We start from the raw sequence: 26,921 nt of genomic DNA, 5'->3' as shown, positions 1-26,921 counted from the left end.
CATATGATTTTTTTTTTTTTTTTTTTTTTTTGTTTTGTTGTTGTTGTTGGAAGAGATCTGAAATACTGATCTGAAGGCTGTAGGTACAAATTATGACAGGCTGTGTGTAACACATGCACATGTACTATTTGGAACTTCTTTTTATGTTGAAAACTGCGGAAGTAACTGTATTTTTTTATTTACTTTATTTCAAATACAAGGAATTCAAAGATAAGACTTCAGAGAATTGCAATGCTGTCACATTTATAGGAACTCTTCCTTTGAGAACAGTGTTTCTACCTTCAGCTAGTAAATGTCTTTGGGTAAGTTGCTAGGCTGGGTGTGCATAAAATATTTTTCTTCGCCTGGTGATTGTATTGTTAATGTGAAGTGGGTTTCAGTTTATAATTTCAGTGCCACAGATTAATTAAAATACTGTGATGGTCCATTCAGAAAAGAGGTCTGCTTCTATGTGGGTTACTCTACAGTCTTCCAAGTTCTTCCATAGCAGGTGAAAAATGCTGCTAGAGGAGTGTGTTTGCTGCCTTTGCTGCTTGAAGTGGAAGGCTTCATTGAATTAAGATGATTAAATGGGCACTTTTTCACCTCATAGTGTATTTTAAGATCCAGACATGTGGAACCGCACAAAAAATTTGTCCTGCATGATTCCTCTTACAGATTCTCATTCTCCTATGCAGACCCATAATTTTGAACAGAAATCTTCTGTTACACCTTCCCCCTCCACCAAGTTTCTATCCTTGCTTTCAGTCTAGGTGGCATTTCTGTTATGGTTTTTATTTTGGATGTTGACTTATTTGGAGAATAGAGAGATTCAGAAGTATGGAAGGAATAATAGGTTGCTGCTTTTTAAAGTACTTTATTAAAGTACATAAAATAGTTAATCTGTAATTTTATGTATATATATTTAATGTGGTAACTCAGGTGACCAGACTCCATAAACTGTTTGAAGACTTTATATTTTCAGACTGTTTGTTGTAGAAGAATTAACTGAAAATGTTTTAGAGCTTTATATTTTTATTCATCACTTCTTAAATCTCTGCTTATCTTACAACATCCCATTGAAACTTTCATGATAAGTGCAGTTGTTGGAAAAGGGTATAGGAGGCAGCGTGTTAGGATCTTCTTGTGTGGCTCTGATGTGTAAGAGACAGTTACCTTAATGAGATAAACATGGTAAAAGTAAATGTCTATCCTCATAGCAACTTTTATCACATCCTGTGTTTGTATGCCTATAAGTGTCACTTTCTGAAAATCTTGAGTAGCTGTTCTCAAGGTGGTTGTGACTATTCAACTTCCAGGAGGGCTGAGGCAACATAAAATAAGATTATTTGATGTTTTTTTAGGCTTGACTCTAGTGATGTTTAATAGTCAAGCTTCAAGCCTATAAATAGAACAAGATAGCTGTGAGTTCTCAGTTCTACTGCTGCTGTTTGGTTTGTTTCCTGAGCTGTGTACTGAGACACCTTGAAGTTATGTTTGTTTTCAGCATATGGTCTGTTAGCTTTTCAACCTGTCAGCATTTGATCTTGCTCGTCCTCCTTATTTGTGGAATGACTGTGCATTTTGTGTCTGTTCAGAATTCCATGTGCATATTTGAACTCTATTAGGAAGTCAGTTGTTCTGATCCTTTTGAACTACTTTCTAATATGTTTTTCATTAACTCATCAAATTATTATATAAAATTATATTTATTGAAAAATATATAAAAATAAGGTTATAATACATAAAATCAAAATATAAAATCCTGTTACTTATTTAACTATGTGGCTGGTAGAAACTTGAGGGTTTTAGGCTCTAAAAGGCTTCTCATGGTTTTTCTTGTGCTGGGTAGGTAGCTGCTTTTTTGCCGCCCCCCCCCCCCCCTTTTTTTTTTTTTTCTCTACTATAAGTGGCAGTGCCTCCAAGAACACTTGTGTTCTCTGCAACTGCATATTTTATTTATTTACTCGTTGGTGAATGGAGTCTTTGCTGTTCCTATTCTAAGCTTTTTTTTTTAGTTGTTTGTGGTTATGAACTTTAAACTCCTTGGAAGATCCATGGGGACACTTCTGTGGTTTGAACTGGGATTTCTGTGTTGACTATTCAAAGACTCAGCCTGAAGAGCTGTAGCAGGGGTGAGTCATCATAAATTTCTAATATGTCAGTGCTTTAGTCTGAATTGCAGTGAGAAGGTTAGAAAATGCTTGAGTCATCTGTCTGGCCATGTGGGACTATGGGAAGAAAGTGGAGATCATTAATTGAAGGTTACTTCTTACCTATCCCCTTACTGGAGAGTACTAGGTAGAATGTCTCGTAGTATTGCAGTAGGAGACAGTTGGTACAGGACCAAGCCAAAGACTTAAATGTTTTGTAGCTCATGACAGGAATAGCCAGGCTGATCTCTCACTGCAGAACAAGTAGTATGCCTGCAGCTGGTTGATAATTGCTGTGACTTTTCGTGTGCCATAGAACAAGGAGTAAGATGCTGTGTTCCAGTCCTTCTGTTCACTTGAAAAATCTAGGAAATGTGGTCCCTGTTTAGGCTCTTCTGCATTGATGTTCTTTCCTCTGTGCTCCTACCCCGACCAAGTGCTGCTCAGCTCTCTTAAATTTTTGGTGACTGAGCTCTCCTAGTGTGAGGAAGTAAAAACTGACTTTAATTACTGGCTGCAGTTAAAAATGTTTGTCCTTTCCTGGTACTAGCTGTGAGCTAGGAAACTGTGGGAACAGAACAATTTAGTGGTGTTATTAACGTGTTTTTTTGGTGTTTGTTTTTTTTTTTTAAGCTTCTGAAGTTCCCATCCTAGTAATTTTGGGGGCTGTGATCTCAAAGTTGAGAAACGCTGCTCTAGTTGAGACAACTGAATGAAGTAAAAGCTTTGTGCTCTCTGGTTATGTAAAATTTGAGATCAAATGATCTCATCTCATGGACAAAACACAACATAAGATAAACTTCAGGTAATTTCTGAGTTTTCTTCTTATAAAAACTCACACTTGGAAGGAACCTGTGGTTACAAGAGTTCGGGCTGTCTAGCATCAATTTAAATTACAAGTACGTATCATCTAATAATAACAGAGCATTGGTTTATTTGAATAAAATTCAAACAGTTCTAAATCTGAGTCTTTAGTAATAGGTCCTGTGCTGCGAGTGACAGGGATATTGTGGCACCACAAGAAATAAATTTACTGTTACCTTGAAAGATCTGCCTATCATATAGGTATATGCAGTGGCAGAAGTATTTGTGGTATGTAAGGCCTGACTTGCCTAGAAAATGTTTAAAGGTTGTTTAGAGTTAGTTCTGTTATTGCTGACTGTGCATGCATGAACAGAATGAACATAGATTTCTATTCTAATTTATTTAAAAATACAGTGCAAGTTTTATAACTCCATCCTCGTGCAGATATTTCTAGCTAAATAAGAGCCGAAGCAAAATTAAAGTTTTGCTGTTCTTTGGTCTTTTATGCTCCAGTAGAGTGTGAGCTCAGTCTGCTTTTTAACATCAGATCAAGGGGAAAGTTCCTGTGCATGTCTGTAGGTGCTGAAGGTTTTTCTCCCCATCCTCCACCCCTGTTATTCATCATTCTTGGAGTCCCAAAGCAGTTCTCTGACTCACTTGTATTAAAGAAGTATTTTAGTTAAAGTGAAAATTGTTACTTCTGTCTTGTGTTTCTGAATCATGCAGTGGAAAAGTTTCTTGTTTCGTTTATAGCTGTGCTTGTCTAAATGCATCTCAGAACACAGAGGCAGATGCCATGCACTTCAAAATGGCTACTGTCTTGGCTGAAATTAGATTCCAGCAGTTGTATGTATGTGTATGTATGTACACACCTTTATTGTGATTGCTGGTGAAGACTGAAAAACCTGTCTTGAAGGTTTTGGGTTGTGAGTGTGTGTGTCAATAGTAACTACTTGAGAGGTGAAGTAAGTTAACTTGCATCAAGCACTATGCTGCTGCTGCCAAATCTTGCTTAAAACAAAGCTAGTTTGGATATCTCAGTCTTACGGTGTTTCAGCCGTAAGGTTATTTAGCCTTTTGGATTGCTTGCTTATGTTTTCACCACATTCTGTATGTCTGCTGTGAGGCAACTTGATTACTGCCCTAGGGAGACATTGAAGGCAGCTGTTCTTTTTTGGTGTCCGTTAGCCAAGCGTCAAAGCAGCAGTATTGGTTTTGGAAGAAGCAGCACGTTTTGCTTCAAAGTATTTTGATACATGCAGCAGAGGAGTGACTGGGTGTTTCTGTTCCTCTCTACAGCTACTGCAAAAGAAGAATAAGATGAAAGTACTTTATTGAGCATTGCTGATAGCAATCCCAGTATTTCAGCAAACTAATTCCTTTTGCTATTGAAGTCTTTGCAACTTCTGAGCAGCTTTAAACACCTACTTCACAGTGGATCTTTGAAATTCAGCAGAGCAGAAGCCTTAAGCTAGAAATGTGCCGCCTCTTCGTTCTGTGAAACTATTCAAGCTTTGCTGAGGAACACTACTTCTAGAAATCAATTTTCCATTTTGTGTTTGTATTCCTCAGGAAAACTTCATCTGTATGCTAAAATAATTGAACATGAATATTGTAAAGTTGGGCATATGGGATGTCAAACATCATGATGGGAACAAGCACTGTACAGCACCACCCACACACTCACTCTAATAAAGGACAGAGGGAAGAAATTGTAGTCTGATCCATATTGCAGTTAAATGTACTAGAATGTTACCTTTAAAAAGGTAAATTATATAACTTTAACATTAAATTTAAAAGTCCAAGGTTTTGGGTTGGGAAGCTTTCTATTAAGGTTTGCTAGGAACTTGTTCTTATCTCATATATTAAGGTAGTGTTTTGTGTGGCAGGGGAATTTTTTTTTATCCTTAAAAATTCAGCCTTGTTCAGTGCTTGGGGTGGACAGGTGAAGGTGTGGTGGGCAGCGTAGCCAAGCAGATCAAGTGGTCTGCTGCCACTGATGAGGTGTGGGTTCTGCTACTCTTCATTGCCTGCTATCGGTGGTCTCCATGCTCTAGTTCCTGTCTGACAATGCCGTGAACCAATTCTGTTCACTAATCTAGCAGCAAAGTGAATAGTTTTCTGCTAAGCCATTAAGTTAAGTCAATTTACTGTGCAGTCAGATGAGCATCAGTCAGTACCAGGAATGGTGCAGGACTGCGTGCTAGGAGCAGTGGCAGAGGAGAGTGGGGAGTTGGACTCTACCCATCTGTGGCAATGAGCACTTAGATTGCTCAGCTATATCATGAATCCACATTTGAAGGCTGCACAAATAATTATGAATTTAAAATTTTTCTAGTTTTTTCATATTCAATTTAATATTAGAATATAAATATAAAATTAAAATATAAATTCTTTACGAAATATGGTGTCTGAATTATCTAAAAATAACTTTTCCTAAGTACGTAATTTGCTGCCAGTATGAAAATGAAATAGAGTTCTTGACAGAATTTGTTTTGTGTATGCAGTAGCATAAGCTTGTGTGAATTTGAAAAAGGCTCAAAACAACTAATCAGTTTTTGAAGTCATGTTGTCTTTCAATTTCTGCTTGAAGTGCTTTTAGAGAACTAAGTTTTACTCTTGTTGGTATGTAAATTTTTTTAAGTCTTTAATTCTAGTAACGTTTTGAAAAGATCCCATTTGGAATCCCCGTTCTTCTGATTTCTGTGTTTTAAGGCTTTTTTCCTCTCTAGTGGCATCAGTAGCTCAGACCCTTGAAGGGATTCATATTTTGTCTCCCAAAGATAGACACTCCCAATCTTGATTTTTCTATCTGTTTTCCCAGTTGCAGGTAGGACTTCAGGGGTCTCTGCTACTTCCCACCGTAGAGCTTCTGGTCATTTTTTGTTCTACAGCCTTTTGTTCTTTCAGTGATGGTTGCTCTCTTGGTTTCCAGGTGTTTCAGAATTAAAAATGGCCTCAGCTCTATCCTTTTTGTTATGTAGAGATCCAAAAAGTTTTGTGGAAGAGAAGACAGTTGTGTTCAGAGATGAAAGGCTGCTAGCAAATATTCATTTGGTTCCAAATTGTGTGTACCACTTTTGCAACTTCTCATGATTTGGGAAAGTGTGTACTGATGAACTTTAATAGTTGATGCATGTGTAAAGGGCATAACACTTTTAATCTGTGATCAAAGGTAAAAAGAGTCAATGTTACTAAAATATTTGTATTTAAAGCTGAACAGAAAATTTCTTTTGGCTAGAAGGACGACTGTGTTGGATACCAGAAAAAGAATTATTTTTATCCTGCGGTTAAGAGCTTTTTTCCCTTTCTGAAGGTTTCATGGAGACAGTGTGAAAACAAACACAGAGAAAGATGAATGTTCTTCACTTTTAAAATGTCATAGTGTGATCCCTCTTAAGAAGGTTTTGAGTACTTACGTAGGTGTATACTAACTTAAACATATTTTTACAATCAGTTTTGAGTGCAAACCTTTTTGAATATGTTTATGTAAACTTCACATAATTTGACACTGATTTACATTCCATCTATCTGATTTTAATTGTGTATGTTACATTGGGGATTTTTTTGTTGTTTCTGTCTTAAAAACACCACTGCTTTTGAGACCATGGCTTTGCTCTTTTGAGTGCTGTTTACTGATGATTAGAATAGACTAGACTATTTCAGTTGGAAGGGACCAACAACGATCATCTAGTCCAACTGCCTGACCACTTCAGGGCTGACTAAAAGTTAAAGCATGTTGTTAAGGGCGTTTTCCAAATGCCTTTTAAACACTGACAGGCTTGGGGCATTGACCACCTCTCTAGGAAGCCTGTTTTGTAGTTTAGCAGTTTTGTAAACTTAAAATGGGGGGGGGTTGGGTTGCATAGCTGCATCTGTGAAATACATTAAGTGATGGATTAAAAAACCAGCCACCACATATTACAGGAGAGGTTGAATTAAACTGATGTTAGTAAAACTTTTAGGAAGATATAATCAAAGGCAGGGAATGAGACAGATTGAAAGGTGAAATGGGATAATCTTCCTTCTTGTACTGTAGAAACAGAAGTCAACAATTTTTGAGGTAGTTTTGTACAGATACAGATTCATACTTTTCTTTTATGTAAGTACTTTTACATTTTAACTGGTAATAATGGAATGTAATTTAATAGCTGGATGTTCAGCAAGGACATGTAGATGCTGATCTGCAGTCTTCTTAAGGTTTTCTTTGGTGATTATAGACATGCTGAAGTATGAGAGCAATTTGGCTCTTGCTATAGCAAACGGCTTCTTGCTTTAAACTTAGAAGTTGTTGTATTTGTTGCCATTTGTATTATTGCTGATTGTACCCCAGTGAATATAAATTTCCATCCTTTCACTGCCATGGATGAAGTCCCAGATCTGAGTGCCTAGTCCCTACAAAAATCTGAGCTCCATTTGAGAAAAAGTGAGTTGACAGGTAACCCCTGCTTCCCCACCTCACCTTGCTGTGGCATTCTGTGCTATAATTCCATATTTTCCATATTCAAACTAATATAATATCTGGAAATGTTTGATCAGTATAGCAACAAATCTTCATGTTTAGAGTGGAACAATTTTTAATTGTTAAGTTAAAGCATTTTTAAGAGTTTGAAATACTTGTAGGTTCTTGGATGCTTTCTAGTTGTGTATTCCTGCAGGCGGGGGGGGGGGGGGGAATGTCTGTTTTGTAGTCTGTATTTTGAGGTTTGGATTGAGATTTCTGAGTCTGCAATGTGGAACTTCCCACTGTTATAAAACCATTTCTTTGTTTTTATTTCCCCCCTAATGGAACTGGTGCTGTAATGACACTATTACAATACCCCAGAATGTGAGCAGTAGGTGATTTTTGTCAGGTGATGACATTTCACTCAAGTACCCTGGCATCCTCAATGAACTATTTTCAGGACTCCTCTAAAGTTGAGGTAGTTGGCTGTACACACAGTGCTGCTCTTTCTGGTCTTTCCATGCCCACTAGATTTAAAGACTTTTGTGGCAGAATGAAGATGTTAACAAAGAAGTGGCGAGTATTGTGTCTACCAGATGAAGCAGTCCTGTTGCAGAGGCCCATGCTGGTTTTACATTAAACTTAGCCTAATGAAGGGATGGATTTTCATGAGGATACTGTGCCTTTTGGCAGCTGAATTTGGTTAGCTAAAAGTGACATTGTGCTCACAGAGTATGCTATGTTAAATCTGATTTAGAGTGAAGGGGGTCTTTGTAGCTCTTAACTGTGTGGATTAGGTTAAGAAATCCTAGAGCTCACTTCCTTGTTTGGGCCAAGTAAGAAATGAGTAACCTCAGGGCACTTCTTCCCCCCTACAAGACAAGAAAATAGAAGCTAGAGAGATAACTAGCTCGCCTGCCTCCACTTCAGAAATCCTCAGCGCTGTCACAAACCTGAAGAGGCTTAGAGGCAAGTGTCTTAATTGCTTGTTCTCCTTTCCAGTATCTGCACCTTCAATATCCAAACCTCTTAATTATCAGCAAGAATGTGTGATTCCACACACCAACAGTTGTGATCTTTATTTTCATTTTCTTCCTTTTTTTTCTTAAGGACTCTTGTGAATTACTTGGGCTGCGGATTGTGAGCTGAGAATATACTACAGCATAGTGGTAGAGACTGGCTAACTTAACTCTTGTGAATTTGAGATTACTTAGAAAGTGTGTATTTCATTGCAGGACTGAACTTCTAAATTGCTGTGTCTGAACCTGCTGATCTTGAATTGCTTGTGAATATAATTTTGTGCTGTAACATGCCCAGTAATTTGATTTATCAACTGGTGAAGTGATTTCAACTGCTAGATTTGAGGGCAGTGTAGTGACAGGAGTTTTTTTGGCTACTGTGTTTATTACTTGCAAAAAAACCCCAAAAGCACTCGAAGAAAACACTCTAAAACAAGGGAGAATGTTTGCCTTGGGAATCAGTTGAACATGTTATCCCCAAATGAGTACTTTTTGGCTTTAGGCCATTACAGTTTGTTTTTAGTTCAGCTTGCATGTTATATAAACTTGAAGCTAGTTTCTGTTTTGTGAGGTCTTGGTTTTTGGTGGTTGTTTGAATTTTTTTGTTTGCTTTTTGTTTGTTTTGTTTAAATGATTATTTTTTTTTTTTTTTAAGAAGTGTGGGGTCAGTTTTTAGATGTTTCCACATGTATTTTGACAAAGTTTATTTAGTTCTGGAAGAATGACCATGTAAAGCCATCTGACAAGGTAGGTTCTGGCAGTGGCATCTTGTAAACAGCTTGCTGATGATGGTTGATACTCATTGACCATTTGTAAATCCCTTGTTTGGCGATGTTTGTTCACATCTGTCATATAATGTCTCTGAACTTTCTGGTATAATAATTGCTGATGACCAGTTAAATGGTATGATTAAGGTTTGTGACTCATCATGAAAGCAGCCTTGGGAAACTTGGTTTTTATTGTGATTTCCTCCATGCCCCCCCCCCGCCCCCCCCAGCTTTTGTCAGTCATAATGGGAACATGGCAGGTGTCTCTTACTACTCATTTTCAGTAAGATACACATTGTGACCCTTGGTATTGGTCTCTGGTCTTTGTGTGCCATGATGAGGGCTTTGGTAACTTTGAATTCTGATCTTTAAATACATATTTTGTGTATGAAGATACTTAAGAGATGATTTTTTTTTTCTCTCAACAGGTGGGAAGGAGAAACCAAAAACCAATGCAGAAGAGCTACAGATTAAAAAAGTTAAGAAGAAAAAGAAAAAGAAACATAAAGAGAATGAGAAGAGGAAGCGTCCAAAAATGTACAGCAAATCCATTCAGACCATCTGCTCAGGACTGGTTTCCGATATTGAGGATCAGGAAGCCAAAGGCATCATAGATGATCATCTTAAGGATTTCAATGGGAAAAATATGGATCCCAAGAAGGACTGTGAGTCCAAGATACCAGAGAACAGTGAGTTTCCATTTGTCTCGTTAAAGGAGCCACGGGTTCAAAATAAACTCAAAAGGTTGGACACATTGGAGTTCAAACAGCTGATTCATATTGAGCACCAGCCTAACGGAGGTGCATCAGTTATCCATGCCTACAGTAATGAACTCTCCCACTTATCTCCTGTGGAGATGGAGAGATTTGCAGAAGAGTTTGTGGGTCTGGTTTTTAGTGAAAATGAAAACTGTGCAGCTTACTATGTAATGGGTATTGTTCATGGGGCAGCTACTTATTTACCTGACTTTTTAGACTACTTTTCGTTTAATTTTCCCAATTCACCAGTGAAAATGGAGATTTTGGGAAAGAAAGATATAGAGACAACGACTATGTCAAATTTTCATGCTCAGGTAAGAGGTTATACATTTTACTTTCTAAAGTCATATAATGGTTTCAAACAACTGTGAATGGGCTTTTTTTAGAATACCATTACTGATAGCTGTGCTGTGTGGATGATGCAGAAGACTAGAAACAAGAGAATTCTTTAAGTAATAAGTTCTGCAGTATTAAAGATAAGGAGCCTGTTAACTGAGACAAAGTTGGATTTTATGGGGGAGGGGAAATGTTTGCATGCATGTGTGTGTAGGTTTCTTTGGATTTGTTTCTGTAGCTAAAGCTTAACCATGAATTTTGGAGGGTTAAGATGATTCAGCTGCGGCTATCTGGGCATCTGAACTGTAGTTAATCTGTATGAAGTTCTTCATAAAACTGAAATGCTTTAATACATCAGAAGAATGTTGTACATAAAACCTGTGTAGGGCACAGTTAATTATTTGCATTTGTAGTCTGAGGCTTCTAAATTTATCCTTAAAGGAGTACTTACTGGTGGTTAATGTAGCTACTAATTTCATCCTTACCCCATCACGTTACCCCACAGTTAGTTGTATTCTCTTGAAAGCTCTTAAGTTGTGGCAAAGTGACAGACAGCTTTTGAATCTTCACCCCCCCCCCCCCCAGTAAATTTTCCAGAAAGAAATGACTGTATACTCTCTTAACAACAGCTACTGATTAAACATCACCTCTGCTATTTATTAACTTGCTGTAGAAGATATATTACCGCTGCATATAAATTATTTATATTTCAGGTTTTTTTAAGTTCAGGGGAAAAAAAAGTAATTCTAAGTTTCTTAGATTGCCACCTAGGTGATGAGGGTATTATGTAAAGCCCATACAGATACTCTGAAACAATTTATGAAGAAATTCAATCCTGTTATATCAACTTTAGCTCATAATTGCCTGTTTAACAACCTGTTTGTGAATTTAGATGTTGTATGGAACACTTTTAAACTGTTTTAGTCTTCACTTTTTAGTCAGTTATGAAGAGTCCAAGTATAAGTTATTCTGTCATCGTTTTGATGAAAAACATGCTTTTTTTTTTTCCTTCGGCTGTGTAAACATTTGCATGGAACACTATTGCATTTATTGACAAATTTCAGGTGTGTGTTATCTACAAGGATATGCAGAAGTAAAATGTTGCTGTAGGAGAACATTTGTGGTGCTGATTAAGAAAACATCCACTGCCACGGAATATGAATATTCTATGAAATATATTTACTTTTTTTTTTAGTATGTAAACTGAATCATTACTTTAGTAGTAAAAATCACCGAACTTATTATGGGCAGCTACCCAGAGCTGCTCTGTCTTAAGTAATTTTATATAAAAAAAGCTGGATCTGCCTTTTTAAGTATGTTCTTTTAAGTCCAGCCTGTTGTCTTGGGCAGCATTAATGCAAGCATGGCTGTATGCTAATATCTGCCCTGAAGAAATAGTTAAGAAGAGCCCAAATTTTATTTTTGTGAATTATAATGAAATTATTTTACGGAAAGGATGGATTAACTTGGCATTGCAATGGTATCATCAATATCTGCAGTTAAATCAGTCCTGTGGTCGTTGGGGTTGAGATCATAATTTCCCATTTCCCTGTAAGTGAAGGAGGAACAGAGAGAGAATGCAGTAGATGAAAGAAGCCAAACTCTATTACTGCAGCGTTCAACTGGTCAACTTCATACTCTGTCTTCTAACCTGTATTTTACTTGGCTGGAGGTTTAGTTCTGTTGTCTTCTTTTCCTTTGTTTTCTCTCAGTTTTTGAGTTAGTTTTCGTAGCATTTTATCACTTGTCAGCATTTGGTTGCTTGACAGAACGCATTTGGCTCCTTGTATTTTTTGCTAACATAAAGGGTGTAGTGTGTATAAATAATGTATACAGGTGTACACCAGACTTACTTGTATTGTCTTCTGCGCAGCATTGCTGTTTCCTGGAATATCTAAGCCAGTATCTTGGTTACCTAGCTATTGATTCTGTTTTTCCATATTATTTCATTATTTTTTTGTCTTATTCTTGCTGCTTTTTTTGTCTTACTCGGGTGATCTGCTACAGTTGAAAGGTTTTGTTAGCTTAGTATGCTCCTTTCTGACTGGGGCCAGTATCAAAGATATCTAGGAAGGAGTATGAGAGTCTAGTAGTCATAGCGACACTGTGTCAGAGTGCTCATCCTCCAGGGATATGACAGGAGCTCTTTGAATCTGAGCTGTGAATTTTGTGGTTTTAACCTTCAGCTGTATTTTTCTTTTCTGTGTGTAAATTTCTGATTTATTAGTATCAGTTACCTGTCAGTTTTCTGTTTCTATTTTCCTTTATAAAAGGTACTAAACAATTGCATAACTTGTTATGTTTTGTGCAGATTGATAATATTTTCCTGTCTCACAGAGTTCTTTGTGAATCTTTTAAGGGGTTTCTAATGTGCTGTTGCAGTATATTTCAGTGCAATTTTACACGTAGTTTTCTGTTCCTACATTGCAAAAGCTCTGTGCTGCTGTGTTCCCTGTTGTCTTGAGCTGCCTGAGCAATGCCTGGCACTTGTTGTATAGGCACAGTTGAGGTGTGAATCACTTTCTCATGTCTAAGTAGGAACTTAGTTTTATTAAGTCTGCTTTGAGTCTATCTCAACCTTCTTTAGCCTTAAGAAACTTGGGTATTGCTTTGCTAGTTTTAACTAAAACACTGAAATGAGGCTCACTTTAGTACATGAGGTTCTTTGGTTGTTTTTGAGAACTCATTGTAGCACATGTAATCAGTCTGACAAATGTTAACTATTTAAAAAGATCTAAAAAGTATTAAAAAAAAAAAAAAGGGTGAGCTAAGCCTGAAATGTAAAGTATAGAGTATTTTATCAGAATTTTTAAGTTGATTCTTTCAGTATCTACTCAATCTTCCACCTCCTGTTTTGCAGCAGATGAAGGGTTTTTTTGTTTTAAGTAATGCATATTTTCAAGTCACTGAGTTCTGTGGTAAGATGCAGATTCTGCAGTATATTCTGTTGGTGAGATCAAAACTGTTGGAGTCCTCCTAAGTCTACCTGGAAAGTCTGCATCTCTCGAGAAATTTACTTAGTTTTCACAATTGTGGAGTTGAAAATGAACTCCTCTCAGCTTCCCAATATACCTGTGTCAGACAGAAGTAATATAGTTTCACTTGTTAAACAGCAGGCACAGGAAAGAGGAGTTTGTTGTTGGAACTGATTCTGTCTCAGCAGAATTAGCTTTTAAATTTTGGGGGGAGAGGAATTAGGGAGTTTTTCACCACCTAGCTTGGGCCTGTGTTTAAGTACACCTTAATTCTTAAAATTTTTTAGGTTAGTGGAACAGCTCTATTTCTGTGAACTGTCTGTAAGGCTTAGCCAGACTGTTTCTATAATTGGGCAAAATGGAATTAGTGTGGCTATCCTTGTAGCCAGTAAGTCACTCTTTCTGGTGGTGGAAAATTGTCTGCTTCAGGTGCATCCCTGGGCTCCATTGTGTAGATGGCAACAGCTGCATCAGTTACCTGATAGCTATGAATCTTACTTGTCAGGCTGTTACCAGGATTTCAAAGAATGTAAGCAGCGAATAGGTGGCAAAAGGTTATTATTTACATCAGTTAAACTATTTAGTGCTGTTGAGGCAAATACCCTTAATGTTTTGAACCCATTACTGTGTCTTCATGCTGGGCAAGTGTAAATTTTTACTGCCTTGCTGAAACCCTGAAGTGTACACTTGGTGTTTAACCATAACAATGCTTAGCAGATTGATTTTTACTGTGCTTCGGTCTTGTCCCAGTGGCAGCTTCTTCGTACAGGTGAAAAAAAAATGCTGAGCAATACCCAACAATTCCTGTGCTTCAAGACAATATTGACTATTTTTAAGACATATCTGGCAAATGCTTGTCTGATGTGTTTGCTGGAGATCTCTAGGTGATTCCATGCTTCTCAAAGAAATCTGTTGAAAAATGTTTTTTTCTTGTTTGTCCTCTTATCTTAATCCTCCTGCCAGTCCTTTTATTCTGATCTTTAGTGGACAAGGCAAACAGTTTCTGCTTTTCTTTTAGTGTTCTCTGTATTTCAAGATTGCTTAACAGCTCTTTTCCGCTCCACCCCCCCACCCCCCCAGATTAAGTAATTTGAGTTATTTCAGTCTACCATTACATGTTATATCCTTATTGGTCTTGCTGCTCTCCCCTTACGTTCTCTTCAGTCATCCTTATTTCTCTTAAAATACAGTACTGAAAATGGACAATGTCTGCCTTGTGTATTGTCGTCAAGGAGTATGAGAAGATTGCCTTAAGTGTCCTGCAAATTATTGCTCTTTATCTATTCCTGCCTTTTTCAGAGCAGTTTGTGATCTGCTGTAGCAGCAGGTCCTGCTAAATGAGTCACTCCCCTTTTCATTTTTATGCAGTTAATTATATGTATCGGAGTGTAGTTCTTTGCTTTTATTCAAATTGAATTATATCCTGTGTATTCAGATCTCTTTTCCACTTTATCAAAGATCTTGCTAATTTTGATCCTTTCCTGTAGTAGGCTTGCAGCTTTGTGTTATGTGCAGGTTTCATAAGCATACATTGTGTTCAAAGGAAAGATCCTTGCTGTGTGCCACAAAATTCGTCCTTTCGTATTGGTAGTTATGTGAACACAGACAAATTAAAAATGCCCACTGTTTGCTGTTACTAGACCATGTTTCTGTAGCAGTTTTAAGAGCATAATGCAAATATCAAATTTCAAGGTATGTACTGGTCCTCTGGAAAAGTATATGCTGTCATAGAAAGAAAGGTTAGTTTGACTTAATTGGGGTTTTTTTACACGTCCGTATTTATTAGCTTTTACCATCTTATTTTCTAGGTGGTTAAGACAGGAGTATCCAGCTAACTGTTTTTTCTGCAAATTGAAACTAGGCTAAATGGTCTGTAAGTCTTCTCTGTCTTGCTTCTCTTGACACCTATTTCTTATAAGATCCTTATCTTAAGAGTTTATCCTTTTCCAGCTTTGAAGAATCTGTTTTGTGTTTTTGAGTTCTTACTGATTTACTAAAGCTTTGTTTCTTTTTAACTTACTGCCTTCCTACTGTAGGGTATGTGAGGATACTCATCATTAAGCCTATTTAGTTCAGGAAAAGTCAGTTGTATTTTACGCCGCTCAGAGTGCAGTTAGACAAATTGTCAGAGCCCATCTAGTACCTGTTGCTGCTAAAAGAGAGTGTCCTCCTTGCTTCATTCCTCCCAGTTGCATGTTCTTGTGCCAAGCTGTGGTGCTTCTCAAACTGGTGAGCCAGTTTGTTTCATTAATCCACCAGAAAACTTAACGTACTCCTGAGCGATTAGTTTTATTGCTTAGTTAGCAAATTATATTAGTTTACTATACCAGCGGTAGCTCAAGGATGAGTGCGGGACTGTACAATCAACCCCATTCCATAACAGCAGGCAGTTTGCGTCTTCAGAGAAATAATTTTTGTTGGTTGTTTTTCCCAGTCTGAAGTAGCTTATTCCATGTTGTCTATGTTAACTGTGATGGACACTGGATATTCAGGTAGTCTAAAGAATAACGTTAAGTATTTTGGAGGAAGAAATGCAACAGTAATGATAGTTCATGTTTGTGTTGTGACTTTTCAAATGAGTGGTTGTCCTCATTTCTTAAAATTCTGGACACAGCTTTTCATTCCAGTTGTCTTTTAGCCCCTTTTAATATTATCTTCTCTTTGCTGTCCTCCTTGTTTAGCTCTTAAAAGTTTCTTTTGCAGAGAGGTTTTTGCTGTTTACTCCTTTTCTAATTTGTGAAATCCTGCTGGAAAATATTTGTTCTTCTAGTATTTGAGGGGAATTGTTGAAAATATTTTTCTTTAAAGAAAACCTGAAATAATGGGTTAGTGTTTCTTTTTCTTATCATTAAAGATTTATACAGTGTCTATTTCCATATACTGTGTTATTTTCCTGTGTTCTGGAAAGAGTTCTTTATATTGGAGCTATGTGTCTCTTCAGTTCTGTTTCTACTGAAAGCTACTGAATTTTGCGTTCGATAGAACTTGCTCCTTTTAAGCTTTTTGAATGTTTGGTTAGTTATTAAAAAGTTTTGATTGTGTTTAGCAATTGCGTGCTGTTATCCAAGTTCCCTAAAGTACAGCCTCCCCCCCCCCCCTTTCTGGATGATGAAAATTTGAATTTTAGCTCTGTTAAAGCATATATATTGCCTTGTTCCTTTTTTATCTAATAATCCATAAAACTTGTGTAAGAGACTTTTTTGATGGATGATGGTAGCCTATTGTCTTCCAAGCAAAGAAGTCTTCACTTACTGAATACCACCGAACAAAGAATCAGTTCATGTGGAATGACATTAGAAATCTGCAACACATGCTCATTTGCTTTCCACTTAGAAAACAGTTGCCTTTCCAGATTGCTTCTTGACAGTTTCAGCCAATAAATATGAAATGACAGTTGTGTGCTGCTCTTGTTGGTCACATAATCTATATTAACAAAAACCAAACCTAAACAAAACCCTGGAGGTTTGAACTGGCAGCTTGGACAGGATCGGAGGCTGAACCTTGTCATAGATCTTCCTGAGTTACAAGAGTGTAATAGCTACTTTGCTTTCACAAGATCATTTTCCATGAAGGTATCTAATTGATGCTATTCTTAAATGATGTTTTTTTAATTCTTTTTTGATTGCTTCACTGTTTTAGTGTCGCTGGAATTCACAATAATAGGTCATTTTGCTTTTAAAAATGTCCGTCCATCCATCGTATTATTTCAGGATTTCAGCTGCAAGGTGAAATGTGTGAAGTGATAAACTACAGTGGTAAAAGGACAGTGGAGGAACTATACTGCAGTAGAAATCTTGGGATTGCATTTCCAGAAACTTCCAACTGGGAAATGGTATATTTGTTGAAATTAAAGCTTTAATGATAATGGATCACATTTGAGTAATGCTAGAACTGTCAACTAGAACTATCTTAGTCTGATACCAGAATCCTGACATAAAAAAAAAAAAAAAAAAAAAGGTACTACATGTGGTTTAAAAGTGAAGAGTAGCCAAGTAGATTTGCAAGTATTTTTAAACTCAGAGCAATTTTGATGAATATTTGTTCATTGAAATTTTGATGCCTCAGTATTGGTTCCCATTTGGAACTGAAAATATATGTAAGCACTGAAGGATTTGAAAAGAGTTGGCAAGGAACAGAAAACCTTTTCTGCACTTTTTCAAAATGTACCAAATAAGAAAGAATGATACATTGCCCCTTCATGACTATAGCATTTGAGATAACAGATTTAGAGGAATACAGTGAATGTGAAGCTGGATGTTTTCAGTTCTAAGATAAAAATGTGTAAGTGCATTGCTTGTGCACTTATGTAGTGAAATGGAAACCCAGTAGTCCCTCTGATCTCCCAGCATATTTTTATGGTGATTTAATGTTTTTGTTGGTCTTTGGTGGGGCTTTCTTTGTGGGTTTCTTGAAATTATTTTGGGTTCAGCGGGTTTGGATTTTTTTGTTGTTCTATGAGGACTGCTTTTCCAGACTTCCTGGTTTTAAAGCTGAAAAGCTGAAAGAAATTTAAACCTTTAAAATTATTGCAGGAAAATGTTAGAACTTCAACTGAAAAAACCCCCTTACTATATTAAAAATAGGAATTCAGTTGTGACTTGCCCCAGTTTACACTTTTTAAATTAATCTCTTGAAATGCTTGATTTCTCTGGACTGTTCCTTCCAGTTTGTTTCCATTTTCTGTTTGAAAAAGACACATGTATAACATATAGTGTCTAAAATGTTTCCTATTTGTGTGATGACAATGCTCAAATATGTTGTTGTCAGTATTTTATATATATATATTCAGATTTAGTCTTCAGATTCTTTTAGACACCAAGGTGTTTATGCCAAAATATTTGCTTTCTAGAACTCCTTACTTAAAACTGGGCGAGTCGAGTTACACTAAGACAGTTGATGCCATACTAGTCACAGAAGCAGATAATTCTCAAATTTTACTAATTCTGAATTCAGTTGGTTTTACTGTCATAATTTTCCATTAACCTGATGCAAGAGAATGACACAGTCTCCTTTTGTGTTTTTAGGTGACATACTTCAAATTTAAGCTACAGAAGAAGGAGGAAGTTAGGCTATGTCGTATTTATTCAGCTATATGTCTCTATTTTACCTGTCTACTGTATTATACTGTATTTCATTGGTGATATTTTGTGTACGCATATCAATTCTAATCATGTTGACCACCTGCTAGAAAAAGTGCATGTCACTGATTTCTTCTTTTATTTTGGATTTAGATTGTTCCAGCTATTTATTTGAGCAAATTTGTAACATTCTAAAAACATAGTCACACTGTAACCTGTAAAACTACATTCAGGAATATTACCTTATAAAAGGTGTATAATATTTGATTTCTGGTCAGTGCATAATTTAATATAGAGAGTTTGATGAAGTAGTACTGGATTTAGTACATCAGCATTGTTTTTGTGAGTTTAGAAATATATAGAGAAATCTTTTTCTCTTCCTATGAACAAACCAGCCAAAGGATACTGACAGTAAAAGGAAAGTGTCGCTGCTATCTAAAATGCCATAGATTATATTTCTTTTGTTGTTGTCTTTAAGAGGATTAATTTTTACTTTTGTGATTGGTCAAACATCAGTGGAAGGTTTTCGGTGTTTTCTCACTATTATTTAGTACCAGTCTAATTTTGGAGTGAGTGAAAATTAATTTTGTTTGCTGGCTTGTTCCTCCCTCTAAGAATGACCTCACCTTTTTATATATGTTTTTCTAATTCTTTAGCCTAATCTGAGATAGTGCCATTTAAATAGCAACACCTGACCTGAGACTAGAGTTCAGGGTGCTTTAACCCAGCCCATGAAAGAGATGAAATAGGAGTCACTTTTTTCACTGTCCACAGCTGCCTGCTTTTCCAGATTCCCTCTTGTTCTTTCTGGCCAGGCATTAGTCTTTATGGCCTATGTCTTTATTTAATTCTTATTTATATAATTTCCTAAAATAAATAAATAAATTCATTCTTCAGGTAACTTGTGTATTAAAATCAGATCAGTTCCCTAAGCTGGCTCCCTGTCTGCCTTTGGAAGACCTAATGCTAGCAGGAAAGAAGGGAAAAAGAGCAGATCTTCCCTTTTTATCACCAGCATGAATTTATTTTCTGTTTATACTGAGTCTGGATGGGTCAGAGTTAATTTTCTTCATAGCAGCCTATTATGGGGCTGTGTTTTGGATTTGTGACTAGAGCTGTTGATAACACAGTGGTGTTTTGGCTATTGCTGAGCAGCACTTGTGTAGTGTCACAGCTTTTTTTTTTTTTTTTCCTGTTCCATTCTGGAACCCCTGGTGAGTAGGCTGGGGTGGGCAAGAAGTTGGGAGGGGACATGGCTGGGACAGCTGATGCAAATTGACTGCAGGGATGTTCCATGCCATATAACATCATGCTCAGCAATAAAAAACTGAGAGGGCCAGGAGTGAGCGTTGGTCTGGAAGGTAGCTATTGCTTGGAGACTGGCTGGTCATCAGTCTGCTTGTGGGAGGTAGTGAGTGGTGGTAAAACACCACTCGGTGTTTTTCCTCTTTTTTTCACTTTCCTCTTTTCACTTACTAAACTGTCTTTATCTGGACACATGCATTTCCTTGCTTTTCCTGTGCTCTCCCATGTCTCTCGCTGTTGCAGGGGTGGTGGTGATATGAGTGAGCAAGGGGCTGTAAGGTACTTAGCTGCTGCCTGGGGTTAACCCACCATGGAGTTCTTAAATGTTCAAACATTTCATTCTGTATTTGCAACAATACGTCTCTCAATATGGTCCCAGAAGAAACCGCTCATCATTTGTGACTTTGACATTATCTTAGCATTATTTTTGGTATTTCACCTCTCCTGAGCTGGATCTTGAAAAGGAATCTGTTCTACCTGGTGAATGAGGGGAACATAATTGATCAGGAGAGCTAGGAGTGAATTGGGATGGACAAATAATGCTTAAAAAAGTTGAGCTGATCTTTCAGTTTTAACATTCAGTGATATGGTCTTTTGGGGAATATATAAGAAATTTCTTAATTGATCTATTTTAAGCAAGGATTATGTTGCACTTAAACACTTTGCTTATGTTATGCTTCACTGCCAACACCTAGTGGTACCAAAGCCAGACAGGTGAATTTATCATCTGAAAGCTTCACAGCCTCTCCTAACTTCACTTCAGTTAGTAGTTTTTGGGGCAGTTGTAGAGTTTTCAGTTGGAGTAGTTCCACAACTAGTTTATCATAGACTATGTGAATCATAGAATCATTTAGGTTGGAAAAGACCTTTAAGATCATCGATTCCAACCATTAACCTAGCACTGCCAAGTCCACCACTAAACCATGTCCCTAAGCACCATGTCTGCATGTCTTTAAATACCTCCAGGAATGGTGACTCAACCACTTCCCTGAACAGCCTGTTCCAGTGCTTGACAACCCTTCTGGTGAAGAAATTTTTCCTAATATCCAATCTAAACCTCTCCTGGCACAACTTGAGGCCACTTCCTCTTGTCCTATCACTTGTTACTTGGGAGAATGGTAGTGATAGCAGAAGGAAGCAAGGAAAAAGGCAAAAAATTATTCACTTTAATCAGAGGTGTAGATTAAAACAGCAGCTTAATATCCTGGCCTGGAATGGTGGTGTATTAAGCCTCATGCCAGTGGAAGAAATGTCCTTTTGCATGTTAGGTTTATCAATGAACAATGTGAATAACAGATTTACGACTAACTGTAGCTTCAGAAACTGTTTTTAGGGTACTTTGGAATTGGTCTATCCAGTAAGCCGATAATTATGAGTCTCCCTTCCTTGTCCCAATGCTTTAGTTGTGTGAGCTCCTGGTGCTTTGTGCCAGTGCAGGTAAAGTTGAGGACTGAGCTGATGCTGATTCAGCAGAAATGCATGTTTTCTGATGTTTTATCACAAAATCACCAGCTGTTGGTACAAAAAAAGCTACAGGAATGTATGACTGAGGATTTGGGGAATAGGAGAATACTATGGTCTAGCAGTACTGCTCTTTTCAGTATGGCTGTGATGGCTTCCCATTACATTAGCTCAGACATTTTTTTTTTTTTTTTTTTTTTTTTTTAAAATCCTACTTCTAGTCAGTCTTCCATGTCCTGGGTGTGTATGATGACTGAGATGATCTTAAGAAGAGTATTTGGTTCTGCATTTCTGAAATGCGTCTGGTTACATCAGTCTGGCTTCTCAGAAGGGCACAGTATTTTTCCATGTTGTATGATTTAGTCCTGTTTTCAGGAGCAACTGCTAATTCTCCTCTGCACTGCCATAATTGCTAGGAATTTTAATGGTCTGTTTGGGTGAGGACCATAGTTAAGCAGTACTTCATTAACTGTTTTCCTTGCACCTTTTTTCTTTTCTTGCTTTGGATGCAGAATGTCTAGAGATGCAGTGCAAGAGCCTTACTTGGTTTGTGCAGTAATCCATCTGCTCTTCCATCTGTTCTAATCTGGTCATATTTCATCTAGTAATACTACTGTGTCTTTCAGCTTGTTAAATAGGAGATTGGAAGCTTAAGGGGGAAGTGATCCTCATCAATCTCATGCCTAAGTATTTTGTTGATGTAACATGACATCAGATTATTGAAAAAAAAACCCTTATAACAATATGTGTTTCTGTTAAATTTCAAAATAAAAGATTTTTCATGAGGTGAATGTTACAGCCCTTAAAGTTTTAAGGGAGCACAAGATGTGTTAGCACAGCACAGCAAAAATGAAGGAGTAACTGTCATCCTCTCTCTTCCTGTACTCTTTATAAGCCTTGTCTTCCCTGTGATAATTAGCTCCAGTTAATGTACTCACACAGAGGCCATACTGGAGAGGATGATCAGCAGAGGAAATGTTTGAGTTAAACTAGTTGCAAGTCAGGGTTCTGCCTAACTGTTACAGGAAAAAGGTAAAAATTCAGCTAGACTGGAGTAGTCTGGGTAAGAATCCTTATTTACTAGTTATTGAGCAGAACATACATTAATAGCTTTTCACAATTACTACTTCGGAATGTTATTTTCTTGAAAGGCAATAAATAGTTACTCAATCTTACCTTCAGACTTTAAAATAAATAAAATACAAGTTGTCATGTATCTTTAATAAGAACTTCTGTCTTTCGGTGATGAGTTTATAGTAATTGACTTCATAATAATCTTAAGTATACTGAAGACTGTAGGACTAATATCAATCAGAAAACACAAGCATAGAGATTAAAGGTGTTTATTGAATGTAGACTTTGAGCAGTAGTGGACTCGGTATAACTTTTGCTGTCATATTCTACTTGTAGGTAAAAAGAACATACTCTCATGGTACGTATAGAGCTGGCCCAATGAGACAGATCAGCCTGGTTGGAGCAGTTGATGAGGAAGTGGGGGATTACTTCCCTGAATTCCTTGATATGTTGGAAGAATCACCCTTCTTAAAAGTAAGGACAGAAGGGAGTGGGTTGGGACAAGGGGGAAAATATACTGTCTAGTACTGTTATAATAAAGTGAGAGTATGTGATACTTGCTTAGATAATTGAGTGGTCTAATAAATGTTTTCATTGTGACAGATAAAGGCTGCTTTAAAAAAGTTTTTCAAGTAACTCACTTCAAAATTGTGGCTTGTATTTCCCATTAGTGTACACTGCCATGGGGAACACTTTCTAGTTTAAAATTAGAGAGTCGTAAAGACAGTGATGATGGTCCCATTATGTGGGTACGTCCAGGAGAACAGATGATCCCTGTGGCTGACATGCCAAAGTCACCTTTCAAAAGGAAGAGGTATGTTGAATTATTTTGCTTGATAAATGTCTGGTTAGTATTCTTTCTCTACAAATTAATTTTATCTGAAACCTTTTACTAGTTGATACTGTATCTTATATAAATTTCTGTAAATCTTTATCTCAAAATATACTTTTAAGTTGCTTTCTTTTGTAAGGATGTGGATTTTTTTTTTTTTAATTGTTTACTCTCTTGCCAAGTAAGGTGCTGGTCCTTTTTGGAGCTTCAGTAGGAATTTAAGGTGAAAACTGCAGGGAAATGTGAATAGGCATATAAATACTGAGGTATGCCATGAGACTGGAATTAATACCCCTTTTCTTAAATGTGAGTGGATGTTTAAAGACCTCAGGGATAAGGGCTTCTCTTGTGTCTGAAAGGTAACATCTCCAACATTAAATGATGTCTTTAAGTTTTGCTGTGGTACTGAGTATAAGTACCAGCTTAAGAGTAAGGATGTCCTCTGCAGAACTTGAATATTGTTTGCCTTGAGAAATTATGTCTTTGGGGTTCTCTTGTTTAAAATTCAAACATAAAAAGAGAGCACACAAGAGGTGGAAGCAGAGTCAGGTGTCTCAGAAGGAGTATAGAGACACTGTCCAACCATAAAGGGGACGCAGTTAAAGCCAAAGACCATATGGAGTTGAATTTGGCAAGGGATGTGAAGGGCAGCAAGGACTTCCACAGGCATGTGGACAGCAAAAGAAAGACTAGGGAAAATGTAAGGTGTCTACTGAATGGAGCAAAGGGCCTGGAGGCAAAGGACACAGAAGGGGCCACGATATTCAATGCTTTCTTTGCCCTTGTCTTTACTGGTGAGATTTACCTTCAGGAATGCTGGGTCCCAGAGACAGTAGGAATGTTTGGAGCAAGGACTACTTTCCTTTAGTGGAAGAGAATCAGGTTAAGGAACGTATTAGACAGAGATTAGACAGACGCAAGCCCATGGGACCTGATGGGTTGTACTCACAAGTGCTGTGGGAGCTGGCCAGTATCATTGCAAGGCCACTCTTGATTGTCTTTGAAAAGTCATGGCAATTGGCAAAGGTTCCTGAGGACTGGAGGAATGCAAATGTCACTCCAATCCTTTAGAAGGGTAAGAAGCAGGACCTGGGGAACTGCAGGCTGGTCAGCCTCACCTTCATCCTGGGAAGGACACCATTTCAAACACGAGGGACAAGATGGTCATTGGGAGTAGCTAGTATTGATTTATAAAGCGGAAATCATGCCTTATCTACCTGATAGCATTCTACAACAAAATGACTAGCTCACAGGATGAGAGGAGTGCCAGGGGTGGGGTTTATCTTGAATTTAGCAAGGCTTCCCACTCTGGACACTTGTCTGCCATAACATCCTAATAGACAAATTAACGAAGGACAAACTAGACTGATGGATAGCATGGTGGATCAAGAACTGGCTTAACTGCCATGCTTAAAGGATTGTGATCAGCAGCACAAAGTCCAGCTGGAAAACAGTGGCTACTGGAGTAACCCGGACATTGATACCTTGCGCCAATACTGTTCAACATCTTCATTAATGGCCAGCATCATGGGACAGAGCACGCCCTCAGCAAGTTTGCAAGCGATAGAAAACCGGAAGGAGTGGTTGATGCACCACAGGGTTGCACTGCCAGTGAGAGGGACCTTGAGAGGCTGTAGAAACGGGTCGACTCGGTGGACTCACAAAGTTAACACAGGGATGTGCAAAGCCCCACAACCTGGGAGGAATAACCCCCTGCACCAGCACAGGCTGAGGACCAACTGGCTGGACAGCAGCCCAACAGAGAAGGACTTGAGGGTCCCAGTGGATGACAGGTTGCCCATAAGCCATCAGCGTGCTTTTGTGGCAAAGCAGGCCAGCAGCCCCCTGGACAGGGTTAGGAAGAGCACTGCCAGGAGGTTGAGGGGAGTGATTCTTCCCTTCTGCTCACCACTGGTGAGACGCATCTGGAGTATTGTGTCCAGTTCTGGGCTTGGCAGTCCAAGACAGACCTGGGCATACTGGAGCAGATCTGGTGACATAAAAGGCAGGCATGGGAGAACTGGGATTTACACTTGATAAAAGAAGGCTCAGTGGGATTGTACCAATGTGTTTAAGCATCTGATGGGAGGTTGTGAGAAGGACTTTCTTCAGCAGTGCTCAGTGACATGACCAGAGGTAATGGGCACAAACTGAATTACAGTAATTTCCTTTTAAAACAAGGAGAAAAAAAATAATCACTGTACAGATGGTTGAACACTAGGACAGGTTGCCCAGCGAGCTTTTGGAGTCTCCATCTTTGGAGTTGCTCAAAACTTAACTGGACATGGTTCTGAGCAACCTGCTGTAGTTGAGTGAGGGAAGCTGGACTACACAGTCTCCAGATGTCCCTTCCAACCTTGGGTATGTTATGATTATGAAGAGCTCTTGGAAAAATGTAACACATGATGTTGGCTCCAGGTGGCCAAGAAAATGGTCTTGTGGCTCTGTTCCTGCTCTGCAGTGTTCCCTTCACTTTCATTAAACCCTGAAGAAATAATCTTTTGTTGCTTCTCATTCCCAGTTCTACAACGTGGAACTAAATACACATGCACATTTCCCAGCGGTTTGGTAGAAACATGAATGATGAAGAATGACTTCAGGGACAATTGAAATGTATAGCTAATAGTCAGGAAGCAGCAAAGGCCAGCAATTCCCTGTCAGGGGCTGACCATGGTGGGGCCCAGTCTCACAGTGCCTGAGGAAGGTAGGTAGGGCAGACCTGGCGTTTGGGGACTGGATTCAGCCCAGACTCCAGTGTGTCAGGGAAGTGTGTGGTGATGGAGCAGGTCTCAGGTCAAGCCAGCAAGTCAGTCTGCCAGTGAGGATCAGGTCCAGTGGCTTGCCAGGCAGGTCCATCATGACAAAGCCCTCCTGAGGCCAAGCTGGGAAGCAGGTCTGTGACCCAGCACACCTCTGGCTGAGGTGAAGACCAGTGCTCCTGCAGCATGGCTCAGGCCAGGACTGAAGGCCCAGGCCTGAGCTTAAATACAGCTCCTGGGCTCTTTGTCTGGGTTTGTGGGTGGAGACTGCAGGTTAGGCTGCTCACTCATTAGGGCCTTTTAGTGCACTCAGGGCCCTGACGCTGTGCTGTTGTGTTTTGGGTTTTTTTTAAAGTTTTTTTTATTGCATAGGTGTTCTGATTTTTTGCATAGCTCATTACACTTTTAATTTGCCCTAAATGTTACTGTTTTTTCTCATTTGACTACATGGTCTTACTGAAAGGAGAAAAACAATCCTATTGGCTATGGTAGAAGTTGGGTAATTAAGAGAAACTTCTGTATCACTAATACTGTTTTTCTTATACAGAACTACCAATGAAATAAAAAACTTGCAGTACCTACCTCGAACCAGTGAACCCCGTGAAATGCTATTTGAAGACCGAACACGAGCCCATGCAGATCACATAGGACAAGGTTTTGAACGACAGACTACAGCTGCTGTGGGAGTATTGAAGGCTGTGCACTGTGGAGAGTGGTATGTGTCAACTGCCTTACTCACCTAGCTGTTTGAAAAAATATTTGCCTGAATTTCCATTTATAATTGGTAGAAGGAACACAGAATAGGTTAATCTAGTATTAGAGATTTAATGAAGACTTAGTAGATACTGGCCTTCCCCCCACCCACCCCCATCTCTGTGCACTAGATGTGTTTGTCTGCCCTCTGCTACATTGCATACAGTTTTGCCGTGTGGTTGAAATGAGAAAGGTGCCTTGCAATGACACTTTAATCTATAATTGAGTTGCTGTAACTGAGTTAACGTTAGATGTAAAAACACCTTGCACTTTGTTTTGCTTTAAATAGTGCGTATGGACTGACGTGAGTTTCTGCCTCAGGGGTGCACGTCAAGACTTCCTGGCAATTCTTTGTGTTGTCTGGAGATGAGCAGAATTTTAATGCTTCCGCTTCAAAGTCATGGCTGTTATAAACCTGATTTAT

At 38.3% G+C, this 26,921-nt stretch overlaps 1 protein-coding gene across 3 annotated transcripts in view; it reads left to right on the top strand.

Moving 5' to 3' along the window:
• Nucleotides 1-26,921, top strand: part of RSBN1L (round spermatid basic protein 1 like) — a 56,119-nt gene that overhangs the window by 18,676 nt on the left and 10,522 nt on the right. For 2 of the 3 annotated variants that reach the window (XM_030014745.2, XM_030014744.2), the window contains 4 exons: nt 9,595-10,238; nt 22,490-22,627; nt 22,825-22,967; nt 26,292-26,459. In XM_030014745.2, coding sequence (XP_029870605.1) covers nt 9,595-10,238; nt 22,490-22,627; nt 22,825-22,967; nt 26,292-26,459 — 1,093 coding nt within the window. The remainder of the gene's footprint in view (nt 1-9,594; nt 10,239-22,489; nt 22,628-22,824; nt 22,968-26,291; nt 26,460-26,921) is intronic. The other variant, XM_030014746.2, reaches the window with a different exon arrangement.

The sequence above is a fragment of the Aquila chrysaetos genome, chromosome 5, assembly GCF_900496995.4.
Source record: "Aquila chrysaetos chrysaetos chromosome 5, bAquChr1.4, whole genome shotgun sequence".
NCBI classification, from domain to species: Eukaryota; Metazoa; Chordata; class Aves; order Accipitriformes; family Accipitridae; genus Aquila; species Aquila chrysaetos.
This window is presented reverse-complemented; position numbering and strand designations above follow the sequence as displayed.